The sequence below is a fragment of the Rhinichthys klamathensis genome, unplaced genomic scaffold, assembly GCF_029890125.1.
Source record: "Rhinichthys klamathensis goyatoka isolate OS25496 unplaced genomic scaffold, OSU_Roscu_1.1 h1tg000107l_1, whole genome shotgun sequence".
Lineage (NCBI taxonomy): Eukaryota > Metazoa > Chordata > Actinopteri > Cypriniformes > Leuciscidae > Rhinichthys > Rhinichthys klamathensis.
In genome coordinates this window covers 796,404-819,147 of record NW_026606645.1, presented here as the reverse complement: position 1 = coordinate 819,147, position 22,744 = coordinate 796,404, and the positions used below count along the sequence as shown (strand labels likewise).

The window sequence follows — 22,744 nt, the reverse complement described above, 5'->3', positions numbered from 1 at the left end:
TTCTTTTTATAAAAAAAAAAAAATCCATAATCGTCATTTCATCAAAGAGGGAAAAACTGGCTATAGACATTCATATGACAGGAGATGCAAGTTTAGGAAACGCACACAAATGCACCTCCAGAAATATGTTAATAGGTGTACAAGGGGAAAAAAATGGGTGGGAGAAAAGATTCTTTGTCCTCAGATATTCGTTTCATCTTAATCCTGATGTAAAATTGATGGTTCTAGCTGGCGGCTTCGGCTCCTTTCGACTCCACGTATTCCACCGCTTTCCGTTTGACCGCCTGGATGCTCTCAGGTGTGCCGTTTGTCTTCTCGTACTCCAGGTAGCGCTTGAAGAAGAACTTGATCTTCTTCACCGACACGCTTAGGTGAATCACACGGTCAAAAAGCTCCCTGGAGGGAACAGGAAAATATTTTCAAACAAGTGTTGTGCCAAACACAAGAATTGAGAACCAAATGTACAAGATTCTGTTCCACTCTACATATAATATAGAGTTTGGTTCCAAAACGCAATAAATCCATTTAGATTAATTTGAGTAAAAATGTGTTTTCTTTACCAAGAAAGTGGAAAGATGGAAACCACTATTTTCTGTTTCAAACTTTCACATAGCATTTGTAGGTCATAATAACAAAAAAAAAAATAACTCCAGGTTTTGATTTTCAAAGATTTATTATAAAAACGGATTATTTTTTCCCCCCAAAATGCAATAAATCCATTTAAAAAAAATCAAAATGCAATTAATCCATTGAATCAATATAAAGATTTTTTTTCTCATATTGAAACTGTTGAAAATACACAACAACGCAAGTTTATTAGTATAATATTTTTATTAAGAACTGTAAAGAAGATTGAAAATATTTTTCCTCCTCACGAGTTCCTCATCTTCTTAATCTCCTCACGTAAATGATTCGATTTCGATGCCTTACGTTTCTAACCCACCGCAGAAACAACCACAGGTTCATCAATGCCGTCAAAATTATTCATTTTTTGTTTGTTTGTTGATCGAAAAGTACAAAATAGATAAGAAAAACTAGGAAGCCGGGTGTATTTAAGGCGCTGCCGTTACTGTTTACATTGCGTGGAATGGTGCGTTGTGATTGGTTGAGAGCGCATATATCGCATTCTGCAGAGAAGGGAGACTGGCGTTTGTCACGGTTTGGAAAGAAAGGGAGAAAACATGACAGAACAAACACGGCGGATATCGCATTTTACTTAAAATTAAACATGGACTTTTCAATACCAACCAGATACAATACTGATTTTTGCAGTAACTAATTTTTTTTTTTAAATGGCGTTTATCGCGTTTTGGAACCGAACTCTTCATATGTTCATTTTTTAAGTTATCGTCATCGGCCCGATAAGAAAATTGGGCCGATGTATTAAAGCCGATAAATAATGGATTATTTCCTTCAGATGTGCACTGTTTGTTCACCATGATGGTTTTGAAATATGAATTTTGCTTGAAATATGATTGGAATCACTTCAAAAAGGAAAATACAGTTAATTGCAATGTGTAGCCTGTCATACAGGCTACAGAAAATTATAATAAGAACATCATTATAATTGTGTGCTTGGGACATGGATTTAAATGGTGAGACTTTTGTTTTTGTAATCAGAAAATATTATATAAAAATTTGGATTTAGATTTATCGGCCAATATATCGTCTATCGACTTTCAAATAAACAAAGAATTATCGGTATCGGCCAAAATGTTCATATCGATGCAGTCCTACATATAATATAAAATGTCAACAATATATATATAAAAATACATTAATAAAGGTACATAGAATACATTAAAATTAACAATGCAATAGTTTCAAAATGTAAAATAAAAAGTACAAAAATAAAATAAAAATACAGAATAATATTTAAAACAAAATCAAAATTAATACAAGTTTTAACTTTAGCCTAACTGACCAACTATCACCTTTTTTTCTTCTTTTTACAATAGAAAGAAATTGATATTGAGAACCGATATGGCCAATACGAGGGCTTATTTGTAACTACCAAATAAATAATTGTTTTAAACTAACATTTAAAACAAAATCAAAACCAATTAAAGCTGCAAGCAGCATTTATCGGGGTTCAAGCAGTTAAGGCCTTTAAGCACATAAGCATTTAAGACATTAAGTTTTATTTAGCATACATTTAACCACTGACATAATAGATGGAAAAGACCATTTACAGCCAATACAGGCATTTTACCATAGGAAATTCAACAGAGTCCAGAGAATTGTCCTAGACTGGTTTGGTTTCGATTGAGCGAAAAAGCTAGGACTAGTTCACAAAAGTAGGTTTATAACATTTTCGTTAACTAGATCTATCAAAGATATGCATATTGTGTGGATGTGTGCAACACCACGTGATTACAGAGCTGTAAAACTTTAGCGCCAAAGGCCGATTTCTTTCAAAATTCTCCGTTAACCTCGGCGTCCGTTAACCTTGTTTAATGTGCTCAAAATTCATTGGTCGATGGCGGCCATGTTTTTTTAGATATGCCATTATTCTTTTACACATACATGGTACCAAGACACTGCACACCAAATTTCAGGTCAATCGGACTAACGGTCATGTGGTCATAGCCATTTTTTTTTTTTTTTCATGTTATAGCGCCACCTACTGTTTGATCGTCACAATGTTTTTACTGTGACCTCAGATTGAACTCATTCACATGTGTACCAAGTTTAGTGAAGATATCATTTACTTTGAGTTATAGCCATTTTAGAAAAATAGGCTCCTCCCAAAACGTTAATTTTGCGCCTCTTAACCCTAACCAGTGACATAATAGATGGAAACAACAATTTACAGGCAATACAGGCAATTTACCATAGGAAATATATGGTCTTAAAGCTTTTTAACAGTTATAACGCCACCTATGGTCCGATCTCCATAAAATGTTGCATGTTTGTTAACTATGTTGTCACATGCTCACCAATTTGTGAAGTTCTGAGTTTTTATTTATGATTTATAGGCTTTTGAGTTATTGCCACGCCCCTTTTCTAAATCATCCTGTTATAACAATATGAAAAACACAAAAGTTCAACTTTTTTGATAATTATTGACCTAGAGAGTCCAGAGAATTGTCCTAGACTGGTCTGGTCCCGTTTGGGCAAAAAAACAGGGACTAGTTTGCAAAATATTTGAAATTGACCTTTACTCTTATTTTGTATATAAGGTGCGGTGTGGCTTGGACATGGTGTCCGTCGAATATAAACTAGGCGCCTATCTTTAGGTAAGCGGCGTGGAGAGACGCTTCTGAAATGCTGCGTCGTGGCTGGTGTAAACACAAGCATTCACTAGATTGGGCGCAATCAGCTCTGGTAGCCGAGCATCACAGCTGTAACGCACTGAAGAGTGTAAATAAGGGGTTACAGTCAATACCCTACGAATGGAATGTTATTACGCATCATGGAACCAGGGTGGGAAATTAGCACCCGCCACCAGCCAATGGCGGGTACTTTTTCAAAGTGGCGGGTGACTTTGCCTTGTATACCAGCCACAGTGGCGGGTAGATTGTAAAACAGTTTTATTGGTTACTAAAAACATTCCTTGTAACGGATTGGACAGCTTTTGTCAAAGAATGCTGTTGCTAAGTAACAATAATGCACTTTTGTCGAGTAACTAATTTGATTGGTTTTCAGTGCTGTGCGACACGGACACAGCGCTGAACGGACCGTGACACATATAGCTGAGGTACAGACGAAAGGAAAATTAAAAAAATGTGGCGACATAAACCCGGTGTTAAGAGGCCCGCCGCGGAGTCAGCAGTAGCTATGAATGTACAAACTGTTGAGGGCGAAGTAAATAAAAAGAGAAGGTACTTTTCGAACAAGTGGCGCATTGATGATAAAGGGAAACCGAGGGAATGGTTAGCCTACCTTCCCGTCGAACAGTCCATGCACTGTACTTACTGTCGAACCTATGCGTCGTCCGAAAATGCAAACAATTCGTTCGTTAGAGGAACAACTAACCTTGAGTCAATAAAAGAGCACGAGTCATAGTATGTATTAATTTTGTATTAATAATTTTAAAAAAATGATTGAAGGAATTCAAAATATGCTAGTGCACTTTCTTTTATAAATTTGAATTGTGGAAAAAGTGGCTGGTAAAAAATAAGTGGCTGGTAAAATTGGGCATCCACCAGCCACTGTGGCTGGTGGGCAAAAAAGTTAATTTTCCACCCTGCATGGAACATTGCACTCCCCAACTCGCGAAAGGTCGGATTTGCTCCATGTTTTGATAATGTTTGTTTAGAAAACCATGAATCCATGTAAGACACAATGTCATTAGACACAATCCATGTCATTACAATCAATGAATCCATGTTATTCAACACAATGTTAACATGTAAAGGTTTTTTTTTGTTTTGTTTTTTGCAGTGATGACAGTGACGAGCTCAGACCTGTGATAGGTGTCATGTGACAGTGGTATTGCTATCAAATAGAAAATTATATTTATTTCCTTATTAAAAGGAAATAGTTCTCTTTGTAGTTTGTTTCAGAAAGATGAGTGACAAATATAAACAATTTATAACAGTCAAAAAATCAAAACAGACATCACTGACTAGTAGGGCTGTCAACTTTAGTCGTTTAGTCGACTAATCAGTTGATGCCGTCTTGGTCGACTGACATTCTCATTGGTCGACAAGTTGCATAATTTTTACCAACAGAAATAAATTAATTGATTTACTCCTTGATATTTATTCCTTTATAAGCAGTTATATATTACTGTATTCTAAATATAATTAGCCTATGTTTTATCCCCAAATTTAAATGTTTTAATTTAGGCTATTCTGCGCCAGTATAGCGCACCATGTAGAACACTCGGGAACCGCACCTGTGGCTGGCTGCATTGCAGCTTCGTGATCAGTAAAGAATATAGGTAGTTCTGCTGTATTCATTCAGTTAGAATGCTATTTGTTTTGGCTTTAGTCGACAAAATCTCCAAGAAATCTAAATCTTTTGTCTGGCTGAATTTTACAAAAAAAAAGACAAGACTGTGGAGTGCAAGCTATGCTGCTGCGCCATTCACATATAGGCGTAGAAAACGCTAGTCGTGCCGCGTTCTCCTTTTTCCAAAGCGCTAGGGCGGTTGCGCTCCGGAGGCGTCTGTTGTTTCTAAGCTTGTTGTTGTTAAGGTTCTTGTCACATGACCTACGGTGCGCTTGCAGCATTCTGAAAAGTTGAGATGTTTTCATCTAGATGCGGCGTGGACGCGCTTGGAAAAGATGACCGTGTCGCTTCCATTATGAGCGCGCATGCCGCGCGCCTACATTTGAAATAACGAATTTGAGCGCGCAAAAGACGCCTGCTCTGCATCCCTGCAACCTCCACTCCTGCAGAGCACATATTTTCCAAAGCAGGATTTATTGTTAAGTCGAGGAGCTGTCTTTTACCCAAGAATGTGGACATGTTAGTATTTTTTGCCCACAACATAAAAAAGGTTTGAAAATAGCCTAAATAATGTAACAAAATGAAAATAAACCTATATGTAGGGCCCTATGAAATCCGTTTTATTTTTTCCCAAATTCCGTTTTATTTTTTCCCAAATTCCGTTTTTTCCATTTTAATTTTTGGGAATTCATTTTTTTTTACCCTTTACTGTTATTTTAGTCATAAAAAGAGTGTGCTTTTAAAGTTAATGGTTAAAATGTATACAAATAAAATAGGAATGACCTTAAATTATAGACATTTACTCAGTAGCCTTTTCAGGACAAATACTGCATGATGCAACATGACACTAAACTCTTCAAGTAACAACAAAATATGGTTATGAGCTTTAAACTGTCCAGTAAAATAAATTATATTAGTTTAAAGTTTAAATAAAAGTCACACTCTGTCTCTCTCTCGCCCAGTGTCGCTCGCGGAGTTTGCTTCGCTTTTGTCCAGTCAGGCGCAGACGCGGTGTGTTTGTGTGTGTGTGTGTGTGTATGTGAGAGAGACGCGTGAGTGAGAGAGATGGAGGGAGAGCGGGGAAAGGAAATACAACGGAAAGAATACGATGCGTGATTTAAATAGCGTATAAAAAATAAACGAAACGCAATATGTGGCGGCCGGAGTTGATTTTGTGGCCGCGAATTAGTCTATGTGTGGGAAACACTGCATAAAAGTCACGTGCGAACTGCTCGGCTCGGTACTGAGGGCTTATAGCGTCGAGTTTCTTAACTTTTTCGCCGAGGAAAGCAGAGCCGTGGGAGCTGCTTTTCATTGTTTTGATGCCGTCATTGGAGCTGAAATGACGGGAGGTCCCCCGGTCTGCATTTTCACCAGACATACGGTCTTCTCCCACACAAAAACAGAATTTCAATCCAAATATGTAAAATTCCACGAAATTCCGCGTTAACACTAGATTCCGCGTTAATTTGCCAATTCCGTAATTCCGTCCGCGATTCCGTGATCGCGGAAATCATAGGGCCCTATATATGCCTTCCTACTATACAGCCTATAATTATTAGGATTGTTTTTTAGGCTATTTGGGTTTGTGTGTTTTAAAATGCCTAGATCGACTGAACAAAAGTTAACCCAAAGCTTTGAAAGTAAAGAAGAATATACACCAGTATAAACGAGAGCTTTTGTTATGATTTTACATTATTTGGCAGTTTTAGCAGTTATATTTTTTGTAGCGTGTGGTGTGATCAGGTGCGCGATTGTGACGGTCACTATAGATCTAGGACAGAACTTCTCACTTTTCAGTAAAAAAAAAATCACTTAATTTTCAACTAATTTTATTATTATAGTTTTGTAGTATTGATTTTTTGTTGTTTTATAAATGCTCTATGACAATTGTTTAATAAATGTTCAATAAAAATGCAAAACATCGCATCTTTTTTTATTTTTATTTTGTTGACTGATCGTTGTGCAGGACAGGACTTTGGTCGACTAAGGATTTCTCTGGTTGACTAACGTTACAGCATTAACGACTAGTCATTTCTTTTGGGATGAATGAATGATGAAATGTACAAAAAGAAATGTAATCAGATATTGGATTCGACTTAAAACACAATGATTCAGAATTCCTTCCAATAAACACATTTACTGTCAATAGTAAACAGTATGTTCAACATTATGAATTGGAAATGCTGGAAAGATGAAAAGATTCAGTTGAACAAAGTTCATGAATAAAACGACTCAGTTGAACAAAGTTCGTGAATCAAAGGATTCAGTTTAAAGAGTTGTTCAAAGTTCTCCGACTTTGTTCAAAGTCTGTTCATTTCAGAAGCAAAAATAAACCAATCAATCACTAAATCCCATGAATCAAAGTCCTTTAAAACCGAAAAAGGTTTAAAAGGAGTCCGAAAAACAAAAGAAACTTGGAGACATCTTACCAGTTGATAGTTTCAAAACAGGATACTGCGGATCACATTCACATAGGGAAAAACTGAGAACAAGGAAACACAGCCTTGCAAAACACAAGACAAACGTCCAATAATTAAGTATGCGCATCTCAAATGACACATTAATCTAACTTCTCGACATTTATAGAACAATCAACACTCATAAATCACTCATTGTCTCAACTCATGATACAATAAGCATCGTTACACGTGGTAGCTTTAGCTTTAGCTAACTAGCTCAGCTCGCGCTGTGAGTGCGGTCTACTCATATCAAATCATTTCTGAAATTGACATATCTATATCTTTCAAATGTCTTTTTATATTCAGATTTAATATTTAAAAAAATCACTCACCAAAACCAAATTCAATACAGATTTCCACTCCACTTTTCTCTCTATGACAACACAACAGCCTGACGCATCCAAAGTTTCCAAGTGCACTCAATCACAGTTCCCGTTCGATTATGATTTTGTGAAAGAAGTGTGTGCAGAAATGCTCCGTGTGCTGCTGCCTGTACTGTTCTCATCTGATTCCCTCTGTTGAATGCTGACTGACGGCGGCGCCTGCGCGAACTGTGGGCGGGCCTAATGAATATGCCGCTGCTGTTGTTTCTCAGGGCTGTCAGTCACTGCAGCACAATCAGTGATTGTTAAGTGTACAACTATGGAAGGATTTACAATTGATATTACACATTTTGACAAGAGACACTCTACACAAGAAAAATGAGTTTTAAAAAATATTTTAAGGAACATTTATTAGCACTATATATAGTAAATTGTTGATTTTGATATTTGGAATAAATGTTAGGTTCATTGACTTAACTTTTTATTTTTTTGATTAAATGTAGTATTTGTATTTAATTGTTGGGACCCCAGGAAGAGAAGCCTCTAGCTGCCTCTGTACTGGTTAATGGGGATCCAAATAAATAAACTTAGATCATAGGAAAGACCATTTACAGCCAATACAGGCAATTTACTAAGGAACAATATTTTTTTTAAGTGTTTTTTGACAGTTATAGCAGCTTGACCTGCCTGATACCACCACTTTTATTAGTAGTCCTCAAAGAGTGCCCATATACATGTCTCAAATTTGTTGTAAATAACTCATTTTGTTTTGAAGTTGAGACACTTATATTTATGAGAGCATAAAAATGATGCATGGGTGATACTGATTGGATTTTTTTTTTCAGTTCCTATCATAATTTTGACATTTGGGCATTATTGTTTAGCTATTTACTAGGGCTGTGTATAGGCAAGAATCTGGCGATACGATACGTATCACAATACATGGGTCACGATTCAATATATTGCAATATATTTCGATACTGTGCATAAGGCGATATATTGGGATTTTTTTAAAAGTAGGACTATAATTTTAGAAAAAGTATTATTTAAAAAAGACATTATAAAATTCAAACAAGTTTACTTTAGGTAAACAATTCAGTACACAGAAAATCAAACTGCCAGTTTGGGATTGTGGTTCACAGGATCTTAGTGAGCAATTTTTTATATGCTCAAGTAGGCCATAATAAAAGAAAATACATAGCCCCTGTCACAATACACAACACATTATGTGCAATATGAAAAAAGAAAAGACATCTGTCTATGTCAATAAAATAAAATGCTTGCATTCCTAGTACACAGGGTACATCCAACACGTTTTGGTGTTGCAAAAAAACGAACATGATTCCTAAAGTAAACATTGAGGAACAAATGTAAATTGTCAGTTAAAGAAAATACATAGCCCCTGAATGTGACATCTAGGCTAATGCATAACACATAAAGTGCAATCTGAGGTGCAATCTGTCATTAAAAAAAAATGCTTGCACTATTATTCATACACAGGGTACATCCAACACATAGCCTACCGTAAAACTTCAAAGAATAGCTGAGTCCCAAATGGACGCCTGTCTCTTTTACACGCCTGCTGTGGCTACAGGTTTGGGTACAGGCTCAAATAGAGGCCGCGTCTGTTTTTTAGATTTGTGTTGTATTTAATCTTATAAAACCCGTCAGATAGTTCGCTTTTTGGTGGCCGCCAAAGCAAATTTTTGTCCCGCCAAAGCATTTTTTGATCGGTGAGTGATGAAGAATAGAATGACTGCTGCGCTTGACAGGGCGCATGAGAAGAGAGAGAGAGAGCACCCGGCCGCGCGTGCGCACTCTCACGTCTTCAAACAACACGAGCGCTGTCTTGCTCTCTCTCCCTCGCGCATATTATTTATATATTTAAACACAACATTAACGTGAACGACGGTTTTACCAAGAATATTTTTGCACGTAAAAAAAAAAAAAATTGATATTGCGTTTTTGAAAATCGATACAGTATTGCCAAATAAAATATCGCGATACTCGAGTGTATCGATTTTTTCTTACACCCCTACTATTTACTTATGTTTTCAAATTGCCTGTGTTTTTTTTTTTTTTGTCTCGATCGGACTAATGGTCTTCGAAGATAACAGTAATTTTTTTAAGCTCTAAATGACACGTTACAAAACCAAAAGGCAAAACCTGGCATGTTTGGTATTGTTGGACTCGGCAAGGATTCAGGAGTATAGGGAGGTCACTCCCGTGAAAAAACGCTGGCTTGAAAAGTCTCAGGCTCCTTCAGGGCATTATGCCGATGACGTATACTGAGTTTTTGAGATACAGCAATGTTCTTATAGATTATCAAGGTACCCTGGACAAAGACACTGCATGCCATCTTTCATTAGACTAACGTTTGGATGCGGTTATAACCATTGTCATGATTTTTTTCCATGTTATAGCGCCACCAAGTGGCCAATCGTCGCAATTTTTTTCATGTGACCTCAGATTGTGCTCATGAACATGTGTCCCAAATTTAGCGAAAATATCTCTTTCCGTTCACAGGTTATAACCATTTTAGTAAAAGTGGCTCTGGTGCCATCAAACGTTTTGGTTCCCCTTAGCGACCGACAATTGAAATTAAATTTTTTTTTGATGATTATTAACAATCAGACTCCAGAGAATATTTCTGCAGTGGTTTGGTTGCGATCAGGCCAAAAACCTAGGACTAGTTCGCAAAAGTAGGTTTTTGGAAAAACCCAAAATACCCGAAAATGTACCCAGGGTGACGAGTTAATCCGAGGCAGGTATCTTGTCCGGCTTGAGCCAAGGATTCCAACGATGTAAGACACTTGAGCCTACGCCTAACGGTTGAGGAGTTATGAGCCGTTTCGTACTTTTGGCCGCTGTAGCGCCACCTATGGGCCAATCGGGGCGGGCCTTGGTGACGTTGTAGGCGGTGTGAGTACTACCAGCCCCCAAAGTTTCAAAGCTCTACGACTTACGGTTCGTTCTGCCCGATCAGTTTTATGTCTGAATGTTGCATCATGGGAAAATTAACAATAACAATAGGGTTTCAGCACTTCGTGCTTGAACCCCTAATAATGGCCTAAAAAAGGGCCACAAAAAGGCCTCTAAAAAAAAAACCATAGGGTCTAGGCACTTGCCGCTTGCGCTGCTGCGTTCCAAAAACTTTATCAAGCCTTTTAACATGTGCCTCGGAGAGGAAAAAGTAAGTTTTCTGCCCTTTTAGCTCGTTTATCATGGAAATGTGGTGATTTTTTTTTTTACCTTTTAAACTGTGACACCTCCACTGATGGCCCGATCTCCATAAAAGTTTGCACGCTTCTTTAGAATAATATGGCGCACGTGCTCAGCTAATTTGGTGAAGTTCTGAGCAGAGCAGACCATTTTTCAGTCATTTAAATGTCATTTTGCGTAGGATATTATGGAGCATTTTTTCACCTTTATAGCAGTTAAAGCGCCACCGATGGCCCGACGTCCATAAAAGTTTCCAAGCCTCTTTAGGATCAGGTGACGCATGCGCACGCCCGGTTTTGTGAGGTTGTATGCAAATCAGGCAGGAAGAGGGCCGCTTTTAGCCATTTCATGGGATTTGCCATTGAAAAAACATCATTTTGACACCTTTTTAACAGTTATAGCGCCACCAAGTGGCCAGTCGCCGCGTCCTTTTTCAGGCGACCACAGAATGAGCTCTTACACAGGTGCGCTGAGTTTGGTGAAAATATCTCGTTCCGTTCACGAGTTATAGCCAATTTAGTAAAAGGGGCTCCTCCCACTCGGAACGTTTTGGCGTCCCTTAGGGACCGTGAACCGAAATTTCCACTTTTTTTTGATAATTATTGACATTCAGACTCCATAGAATCTCGCTGCACTGGTTTGGTTCCGGCCGGGCCAAAAACCTAGGACTAGTTCGCAAAAGTAGGTTTTTGGAAAAACCCAAAATACCCGAAAATGTACCCAGGGTGACGAGTTAATCCGAGGCAGGTATCTTGTCCGGCTTGAGCCAAGGATTCCAACGATGTAAGACACTTGAGCCTACGCCTAACGGTTGAGGAGTTATGAGCCGTTTCGTACTTTTGGCCGCTGTAGCGCCACCTATGGGCCAATCGGGGCGGGCCTTGGTGACGTTGTAGGCGGTGTGAGTACTACCAGCCCCCAAAGTTTCAAAGCTCTACGACTTACGGTTCGTTCTGCCCGATCAGTTTTATGTCTGAATGTTGCATCATGGGAAAATTAACAATAACAATAGGGTTTCAGCACTTCGTGCTTGAACCCCTAATAATGGCCTAAAAAAGGGCCACAAAAAGGCCTCTAAAAAAAAAACCATAGGGTCTAGGCACTTGCCGCTTGCGCTGCTGCGTTCCAAAAACTTTATCAAGCCTTTTAACATGTGCCTCGGAGAGGAAAAAGTAAGTTTTCTGCCCTTTTAGCTCGTTTATCATGGAAATGTGGTGATTTTTTTTTTTACCTTTTAAACTGTGACACCTCCACTGATGGCCCGATCTCCATAAAAGTTTGCACGCTTCTTTAGAATAATATGGCGCACGTGCTCAGCTAATTTGGTGAAGTTCTGAGCAGAGCAGACCATTTTTCAGTCATTTAAATGTCATTTTGCGTAGGATATTATGGAGCATTTTTTCACCTTTATAGCAGTTAAAGCGCCACCGATGGCCCGACGTCCATAAAAGTTTCCAAGCCTCTTTAGGATCAGGTGACGCATGCGCACGCCCGGTTTTGTGAGGTTGTATGCAAATCAGGCAGGAAGAGGGCCGCTTTTAGCCATTTCATGGGATTTGCCATTGAAAAAACATCATTTTGACACCTTTTTAACAGTTATAGCGCCACCAAGTGGCCAGTCGCCGCGTCCTTTTTCAGGCGACCACAGAATGAGCTCTTACACAGGTGCGCTGAGTTTGGTGAAAATATCTCGTTCCGTTCACGAGTTATAGCCAATTTAGTAAAAGGGGCTCCTCCCACTCGGAACGTTTTGGCGTCCCTTAGGGACCGTGAACCGAAATTTCCACTTTTTTTTGATAATTATTGACATTCAGACTCCATAGAATCTCGCTGCACTGGTTTGGTTCCGGCCGGGCCAAAAACCTAGGACTAGTTCGCAAAAGTAGGTTTTTGGAAAAACCCAAAATACCCGAAAATGTACCCAGGGTGACGAGTTAATCCGAGGCAGGTATCTTGTCCGGCTTGAGCCAAGGATTCCAACGATGTAAGACACTTGAGCCTACGCCTAACGGTTGAGGAGTTATGAGCCGTTTCGTACTTTTGGCCGCTGTAGCGCCACCTATGGGCCAATCGGGGCGGGCCTTGGTGACGTTGTAGGCGGTGTGAGTACTACCAGCCCCCAAAGTTTCAAAGCTCTACGACTTACGGTTCGTTCTGCCCGATCAGTTTTATGTCTGAATGTTGCATCATGGGAAAATTAACAATAACAATAGGGTTTCAGCACTTCGTGCTTGAACCCCTAATAATGGCCTAAAAAAGGGCCACAAAAAGGCCTCTAAAAAAAAAACCATAGGGTCTAGGCACTTGCCGCTTGCGCTGCTGCGTTCCAAAAACTTTATCAAGCCTTTTAACATGTGCCTCGGAGAGGAAAAAGTAAGTTTTCTGCCCTTTTAGCTCGTTTATCATGGAAATGTGGTGATTTTTTTTTTTACCTTTTAAACTGTGACACCTCCACTGATGGCCCGATCTCCATAAAAGTTTGCACGCTTCTTTAGAATAATATGGCGCACGTGCTCAGCTAATTTGGTGAAGTTCTGAGCAGAGCAGACCATTTTTCAGTCATTTAAATGTCATTTTGCGTAGGATATTATGGAGCATTTTTTCACCTTTATAGCAGTTAAAGCGCCACCGATGGCCCGACGTCCATAAAAGTTTCCAAGCCTCTTTAGGATCAGGTGACGCATGCGCACGCCCGGTTTTGTGAGGTTGTATGCAAATCAGGCAGGAAGAGGGCCGCTTTTAGCCATTTCATGGGATTTGCCATTGAAAAAACATCATTTTGACACCTTTTTAACAGTTATAGCGCCACCAAGTGGCCAGTCGCCGCGTCCTTTTTCAGGCGACCACAGAATGAGCTCTTACACAGGTGCGCTGAGTTTGGTGAAAATATCTCGTTCCGTTCACGAGTTATAGCCAATTTAGTAAAAGGGGCTCCTCCCACTCGGAACGTTTTGGCGTCCCTTAGGGACCGTGAACCGAAATTTCCACTTTTTTTTGATAATTATTGACATTCAGACTCCATAGAATCTCGCTGCACTGGTTTGGTTCCGGCCGGGCCAAAAACCTAGGACTAGTTCGCAAAAGTAGGTTTTTGGAAAAACCCAAAATACCCGAAAATGTACCCAGGGTGACGAGTTAATCCGAGGCAGGTATCTTGTCCGGCTTGAGCCAAGGATTCCAACGATGTAAGACACTTGAGCCTACGCCTAACGGTTGAGGAGTTATGAGCCGTTTCGTACTTTTGGCCGCTGTAGCGCCACCTATGGGCCAATCGGGGCGGGCCTTGGTGACGTTGTAGGCGGTGTGAGTACTACCAGCCCCCAAAGTTTCAAAGCTCTACGACTTACGGTTCGTTCTGCCCGATCAGTTTTATGTCTGAATGTTGCATCATGGGAAAATTAACAATAACAATAGGGTTTCAGCACTTCGTGCTTGAACCCCTAATAATGTGATTGGTTGATTAAAAGGGTTTAAAAATGAATAACATGGGCTACATGAAGTACAATTCCTAGCCTACAGGTCTGCTTACCTCACTTCCCTCTGAGAGCCGTGCTTCACCATCAGATCTATGAAGACGGACCACAGGTCTGTGCGTTTGGGGTAGGTACTCAGGACCTTGTCAAACATGGATTTGCCTCTCTCAGTATTCCCATACTGAAACTCCAACCGGGCAAATTTGGCAATCAGGTCCACGTCTGGAAAGGTAGTGAGGAAACAATGCATGAGCTGCTAACAGGCAACCTGGAGGGTCTGGATGTCATTTAAACAGCTCTTTCAGATTCCCACAGAGATGACATGTAGCTGGCACTCACGATCTTTATTGGACAGGCTCTGCAGCGCCTTCTGAAGGAGGGCATTTGTAGCGTCGCTCTGACGCTGGCGTAGCAGGAAGGTGCCGTAACTCAGATATACAGATTTCTCCTGTCTGAAGCGTTTCACCATGTTTTTATAAAGACTCTCAGCCTCCTACACACACACAGGATACAAAAAGTTTAATACCGTGATACAGTTTCAACTTTGATGTAACTAACCGACCAACAAAACAACTTGGGATACACAATATATTGGTGGCCATATTAGTATAACCCAATATTAGAAAAAAAATCCTTTTTTTTAAAATTGACTGATACTGAGAACAGATGTGGCCAATATAAGGACTTGTTTTTGATTTCCAAAGAAAGAAATATTTAGCCATATTGGCATTTCATGCACTACATTGTATTGTTGTTCTGATGGCTTGTAAGCATGCGTTTATGTTTTAGCTTTTTTAATAAATTGATGTATAAATTGTTTAAAAAGAGACTTTTATACCAGTCAACATATTTACACTACCATTCAAAGGTTCAGGGTTGGTGATTTTTTTTTTAAATGTTTGAAACCAGGATGCATTTTTTTAAATAAATACAGTAAAACATTAATATTGTGACATTACCATTTTCTATTTGAATATACATTAAAATGTAATTCATTCCTGTGATGCAAAGCTGAAATTTCAGCAACATTCCTCCAGTCTTCAGTGTCACATGATCCTGTTTCCCTTCATTATCAATGTTGAAAACAGTTGTGCTTAATATTTCTGTGGACATTTTCTTTTCATTATTCTCCGAATTATCTATTCTCAGAAAGTTCAAAAGAACAGCATTTATTTGAAATAGAAATCCTTTGTAAGATTATAAAAGTCTTCACTGTCACTTTTGATCAATTTAATGCATCCTTGCAATAAAAATTATTTATAAAAAAACAAATTACAGACCCCTTATTTTTGAATGGGAGTGTAATATAAAATGTTGGTCATACCACCCAACCCCTACCCACATCACATCAGTGCGTCCCAACTAACAACCAATCAGATCACGTCACCAGACATAATGCTCACTTTGATCTTGTCCGACTTGGCATAAACGTCGGCAAGCTGCTGGTACACAGGAAGAGGTTCACAGTATTGGATGGCCCGTTCAAAGATTTTCTGCAAACTGTCTGGTGTCCCGTACATGTTCTCCAGATTCAGCATGGCCACCCACACGTTCAGCTTTTCCTGTTCCTCTCTAAACCCACAAACAAACTGGTTAATAGTTGTAAAATTTGATTTAATTCGGATGTTTTTCAAAACATTTATGCTAAAAGGGGGCAGAGCAACACATATATAATCCTTTAATTAAAAGTGTAATTTCTTTACAACTACACTCAGTGGAATCGAAGACAATAATGACTGCTTTCAAACAGGTTTCCTGAAGCAGTTTGTCCATAGGTTGTATTTATTTAATGGCAAAAGGGCTTGACATTTCAGCAGTGGTGTTTAAGGCAATCACTCCTACTAGCCACTTTGGCGGGCTGAATTTTATAAAATACATTTTTTAATAGTACTTTTTTTAAAAAGCTAGATACTATAGACACTAAAATATATCTGAAAGTCTTCCGCAGGATACACAATACCAGCTGCGCGTTCTCACTCGTTTCATTTGCTCTGGATGAATATCGTTTCTGTTACATGGCTTGAATTTCGGTGTGGGATTATGCATATTGACCATAATTTTACTCATTCCCGCTAATTTTGTGCTCACACCCAAAGAACGTGCACATAAAGACAAGTATATTGGCTATATAAAACAGTATAATGGATCCAGCAGCCTAATATACCGGCTGCCAAATTATGAGATAATATAAAAAAATATCTATATGGCAGTTTTTCCCTATGGTATCGATGTCAGTGTGGCCAGCGAACATGCTGAGTGGCTAGTAACTTTGGAAAACCACAAGCCACAGTGGCTGGTGAGCAAAAAAAGTTAATGTCAAGCCCTGAATGGCAACCATACAAACTAAAGTGTTTCACCTGAAGGAGATGGTTTTGAGGGCTCTCTCTGCGACTGCGCGCGCCTGCTCGATCTCCGTGGCCTGCAGATGGAAAGCCATGTACTGCAGCCAGAGGAGGGAGCTGTCCGGAGACGACAGGAGCAGACGCTCAAACGCCGTGTAGCTGTCGGGTCGTACAGACGTGTCCATGAGCTCCGTCTCCAGCTTGCTGAGCCGCTGCTCCGAATTCTGCTGCTCCTGCTTTAACTCTTTACGGGACTTTTTCACAGGCTGGAGAGAAAGAGTAGCCGTTTATGGTGTGTTTGCAGGCAATGCTTTGTAAAAAAAATATAATTTTTTCTAAGTTGTAAATCAAACAGATTATTGTGGAGCAAGTACTTTTTCAGTTTTTCTACTTCAAAATTTCATGTTTAATTCAATGCGTTTCTTGCCGTTTCTTTGTGAAATTTATTAGTAATTTTTGAGTGAAAATTGTTTCACAATTTCTTTTCAGTGTGTGCACCTTTAACCTTAATTTTTTTCTCTGCTGTGATATTTAATAGTCTACATGGGAGCAACTTAATTTTGATGCAATCCATGGCTCAAGAGCGGGAATGAATGCACCTTTCATTACAATTTATTTATTTATAAACATATCTTTATTACGAGGATTAACCCCTTGAGATGAAACATCTCGTTTTCGAGGGGGTCCTCCAATACATCAAAGCAAAAAAAGAACCAAAACAGCAGAGCAAATGTCAAAAACAGTACAACAAAACACAACAACACACACACCAGCTCATAATGCTCAACCCCACCCCACCCAACACGATCCCCATAGATAAAATGACAGAAAAACAACCACATAACTAGCATTGCACAAGGTCAAGGAGTAAGAGTAACACAAAAAAAAAAAAAAAAAAAAAAAACATTGAGGATAAGAATTACAATAATAATAAATAAATGAATAAAAATGAAGACATAAAAATTAGAAATAGTAAACACATGGCCAATGAAGCCCATGGTCCAACAAACAAAACTAGAAACAAAGACATATTACGAAGATATTCCACGAGGGCCCTTCGAAAAGCTGTAAGTGAAGTTAAAGAACGGATAAAAAGAGGAAGATTGTTCCAATCATATGGAGCCTTAAAACAAAATGCATATTTCCCTACTTGTCTTTTAACTCTAGGAACAATTGCAAGCGCTCTGTCCCCTAGAGTGACATGGTGATCGCAAAAAAACAAAACAAAAAACTTTTGCATCCCCCAAGAAACGTTCTGTTCGTTTGTAAAAAAAGAAAAGAAATTGCGCCCCCTGAGAAACTTTGCGTTCCTCCAAAAAACGTCTGTTCGCAAACCTTTTGCATTCCCCAGAGAAACTTTTGCGTCCTCCTTAAAGAAACTTTGCATTTGTTCGCACAACTTTTGCGTCCTCCATAAAGAAACTTTGCATTTGTTTACAAAAGTTCTGCGTTCCACCATGAAAATTTTAGGGATGCACGATGATATCGGGACAACATCGGTATCGGTCGATAAAAGCTTTAAATGACCATCATCCGCATCGGCCGATATGAATATTTCTGCCGATGAGTCTTGCCGATAGGGTGGCGTGTTTCCTATGCGCACGTGACGACCGTGAACGAAGCATGAGCGCCAGCAACTTAAACTTCCAACTAGGGGTGTGCCGTGCATCTCACGGTTTTTGATCGTGGACGATTAAAATGTCTCCACGATCTGCTTTTGAAGAAAAATCATAGTATCGTGCATTCTATCAGTTCAATTCTGGCGCCTTCATCTCAACATACTGTACAACGTGACGTACATTCACATCACATCACATGTAAAGGCAGAGGTAGAGTTACACTCACGGGACACCGCAATTCACAAAAGTTCATTATTTGCATGTGCGTCAAAGTCTTGCTAGGTAAACATGTCATTCACGTGCTGATGCGCTGTTCTAACATCCGCTTTTCTGAGCGCGTTACACACGACGCTCACTGGAACTAAAGCCTGTCACAGCACCTGCATACTGGACTAATCTTTCGAGTCTTATTTGCACTGATACTGTCAAATACACACAAGGTTTACATAAACAAAGTTGGTTATGTCTAAAGTGAAAGCAAACAGAGAAAATCTGCTTGTCAAATGCGTGTATATTAGATGTGTCGCGTGCAGCTCTTAAAGAGACAGTAATAATATGCTGCCGCTTGTCCTTAAAGAGATACTGCACCCAGAAATAAAAATTCTGTCATTATTTACTCACTCTAATGTTGTTCCAAACCTGTATTCATTTCTTTCTTGTGCTTAAATATACTATGGAAGTCACTGAAGTACAGCAACTGTTTGGTTAGCCACATTCTTCCAAATAACTTTTATAATTTCAACAGAAGAAAGAAACTTGAGAGAGTAAATGATGACAATTTAAATTTTTGGGAGAACTATCCCATTAATGTTAATAAAACAACAAAACACAGAGGAAATCACTCACTGCTCTTGACTGAGAACTTTAATAGAAGCTTTAATAAGCTTTTTTTGCACTTAAAAAAAATACAAATATATCGGTATCGGCATCGGGCAAAATTAGTTTGAAAATATCGGCATATCGAATATCGGCCAAAATCCTATATCGTGCATCCCTAGAAAATTTGCGTTTGTTCGTCAATTTTTGCGTCCCCCTTTATTTTCAAGACTTTTGCGTTCCCTTTGGAAAGGTGGTGTTCAGTTGCAAAATGTTCCTGTTCTCCTTTTGTGATGGAAACAATAAAGGGTGGAAGTAAAAACTCTATTTCAGTGCGAACACAAGGATTCTCAGTGAACGCAAAAGCTTTGGAATGCGATTCTTTCCTTCCATTTCATATTTTTGTACATCACCATGTCCCTTTGGGGGATCAGTACAATAGTCTACACGGGAGCAATTTAGTTTTGATGCACGTGTGAGTTCACCTTGCTCGTGACTTCCTGCTCATCCTCACTGGATTCAAGGGTGTCGTCTACTGCGGCGAAAGGTGTTAAAGATCCCAGCGTTGATTCCCATGGAAAGCCAAATGTCACCTGCAGCCGTTTTGGTTCTGTTTCCTCATGCTTACCCTAAACATTCAGACAACAGTTGCGTTACATATCAGAGAGGAAGTTGATTACCTATATCTCGAAATATTCAATCATATTGTTCTGAAAAGAGATGCGTCACCTTTACTTGGCCACACTTTTTATCCAATGTAGTTTCTTCCTTCTCTCTGAAAAACACATCTACACCACTGTCACTGTCCTCGGTTTTTGTTTTCTTTTTCTTCTTCTTCTTCTCTTTTACGGGTTTCTTCTCTTCTGTGCGTTCTCCCTTCACTGGGCATTCTTCATCTTTTTTCCTTTTTATCTTCTGTCCAACTGTCTCATCGTCTTGTTGCTACAGGGATAAAACACAGGGTCACATCCATCCTCTTCAAAACAAAGAGTCAAACACAAACACACACACACTTACTTGGCTCTCAGAAAGAGCTCGTTTCCTCTTGGCAGTTTTTTCGTCATATTTCACTTTCTTCTCTCCTGTCAGACGTATTTTTAGATCAAGAGATTTTGGAAGAAGATCTGGTTTCCCAGTGTCCCCCGACAGGAGCGACAGGTTCACGTGGCTGTTCTCTGCGTTCACACTGAAACGTAAATTCATTTATATGAAAAAAATATATATTAAAAATGATTCACAAAATAACTAGGTTATTTTCAGTGAAATGAAAGGCTAGATTAGGACTTCATATGAAGTTAGAAAAACATTACCTGAGAACCTTGGCCGTCACCAGTGCATTCAGGGTAATGTATTCGGAAACAGATTTTGGGTCGTTCATGAAGTATTTTGTAGCGTGTTGGAACTGAACTCTTCCAGTGATGGCCCTTGATAACCTTTCATAAAAGAAAATTTTTTTTAGTTCAACTCAGGAGACTAGAATGGCTTCATTAATAATATGTGCATTAAAAGATGCTATACCTCACAAATATGCCTTTATCGTTAATAGACGTCACATATCCTCGGATAATCTGGCCCTCTTTTATATCGGAAATTGACTCAATGTCTGGGTCTGTAATATCTTGCTGGTCCTTATGCAATCTGCAGAAAGGGAAGAATGAATAAATAATAATAATACAAATTAATTAATTGTCAAAAATTTTCAAGTCAGAGGTCACTCTTCCGAACTAGACTCGCTTACGGCTGTTATCGGAAGCCAGTGATTTTAGTTTATAAAGTTATTATAAATATGGATATGTTTCTTACAAAACACATCGCTTCGCTTCAGAAGGCCTTTATTAACCCGTTGGAGACGTATGTATTACTTTTATGATGGATGGATGCTCTTTTATGGGCTTCAAAAAATAAGGTAACATTCACTCCCATTATAAAGCTGGGAAGAGCCAGGATATTTTTTAATATAACTCCGATTGTGTTTGACTTTCATTTTTGGGTGAACTAACTGTAATAATTATTGAATTGCAAATCAGACTATTATTGTTACAGCTACCATTTATTAAAAAATCATTACTGTCTGTCATTATAACATTATTGTCAATGTAATATTTCATTAGGTAATGTAGTAAGTTGTCATTTTATTTGTATGTATTGTCCTCTTGTAAGGAAAGTTTTAGCTTTTGATTTTCAATAAAAACATAGAAATGTCCAATAAAAATAAAACAATAAAATAAAAATAGATAAATAAATGTAATGGCTGAAAAGGTCATCATGTTTCAAAAGTGATTTGCAGATCTTCAACCAGTTTGTTCTCATTTTTTAAAAGACACTTGATAATATACCTGGAGGGGCGTAATGAAACGCTGAAGTTCCTCTCTTTAACCTCCTCAGTAATATAGCACCTGGAAAAAAAGACATGCACACACACATTTTAGAGCTTCCTTGTAGGAAAAATCCTGAAGACATTCATCACAAACAATTCCAGCTAGGTCACGACTCATGACTCACCGGACTAGTTGGCCCTGTTTGTAGGGCTCCAGTGGGTTGTCTGCATATGCATCGGAGAGATCCGTTACCGAAGCAAAACCCCAATTCTCAAATGGGAGATGAAGCGACAATCCCTGGTGAGGCTCAACTTTCCGAACCGTCGCCATAGTGACCAACCCTTGCTCCAGCTTGTACATCCCTACAGCAACGGCACACACAGGAAATGCTAAAGAGACTCGAGGGACGATTGCTACGTGCGTCATGACGGCAGGAGCGCAACATCAAGTATAATGTGACTCAGCGTTTGTTATAACAAGGAGAAAATATGCGCTAGGAAATCTCCTCGGACAGAGTGTAGTTATGACTCCAGATAAAACGACAAGTAATACCTGTGAGTGACAGAGAAAGTCGTAGTTGAGTCTTGTTGAAACTAACACCAACAACCTTAGCAGAAACGGTCTGTCCTGGTTTAAACAGCTTCTTTGGTTGATTAGCTTGCTGTGGGAAAACAAATGTGAAAGTAAGTTATAGCTTGTTTGTTACCACATTCATTTAACGCGGACCTATTACCGGTCTGCCCTTTGTTCATAAACATTATTTCTCATATATTTGACATTGTTGCAGCACCTCTCTTCCCAGTCTGTCAGTAACGCTCTGTTTAGTTCCAGTCTATGAAGCCCCTCCTTCTGAAAAGCACAGTGTGCTCTGATTGGGCGGCTGGACCAGTGTGTTGTGATTGGTCAACCGCTTCCAGCGTGTTTGGGAAATGTCACGCCCCTTACCATAACAGTGAGTTTCAACACACTATAACTCAACATAACCAAGCCTCGCATATTTTTTTTTTCATATGCCTTTGGCGGGAATTATTTAAATGAGGAAAATTTGTTGTGTTTGTTCTCGGAAGATACTCAAGACTACAATCGGGGCGTTTCAGGGAATTCAGAAACAGTGCGCACTGATATAGAGAATAACTCCCTTTGGAGTGACTTTGTGCTTTGTAACTTTGCAGACCTTTTTCATGTTCAAACAGAAACATTACACCCTAAAGAAAGTTGAAAATGTAAAAAAATAAAATAATAATAGGTCCTCTTTCAATGCAGTTAATCA

At 39.0% G+C, this 22,744-nt stretch overlaps 1 protein-coding gene across 2 annotated transcripts in view; it reads right to left on the bottom strand.

Annotated features, from left to right (window-relative positions):
- Positions 1-36: 36 nt before the first annotated feature.
- The window catches only part of pdcd11 (programmed cell death 11), a 42,372-nt gene continuing 19,664 nt past the window's right edge, over positions 37-22,744 (bottom strand). For both annotated transcript variants that reach the window (XM_056253551.1, XM_056253552.1), the window contains exons 24-36: positions 22,027-22,135; positions 21,659-21,836; positions 21,493-21,552; positions 20,675-20,794; positions 20,467-20,589; positions 20,174-20,342; positions 19,886-20,098; positions 19,642-19,785; positions 16,737-16,987; positions 15,783-15,951; positions 14,719-14,872; positions 14,436-14,601; positions 37-396 (exon numbers count right to left, since the gene is read on the bottom strand). In XM_056253551.1, the coding sequence (XP_056109526.1) occupies positions 225-396; positions 14,436-14,601; positions 14,719-14,872; positions 15,783-15,951; positions 16,737-16,987; positions 19,642-19,785; positions 19,886-20,098; positions 20,174-20,342; positions 20,467-20,589; positions 20,675-20,794; positions 21,493-21,552; positions 21,659-21,836; positions 22,027-22,135 (2,028 nt within the window). In that variant the 3' untranslated portion in view covers positions 37-224. The remainder of the gene's footprint in view (positions 397-14,435; positions 14,602-14,718; positions 14,873-15,782; positions 15,952-16,736; positions 16,988-19,641; positions 19,786-19,885; positions 20,099-20,173; positions 20,343-20,466; positions 20,590-20,674; positions 20,795-21,492; positions 21,553-21,658; positions 21,837-22,026; positions 22,136-22,744) is intronic.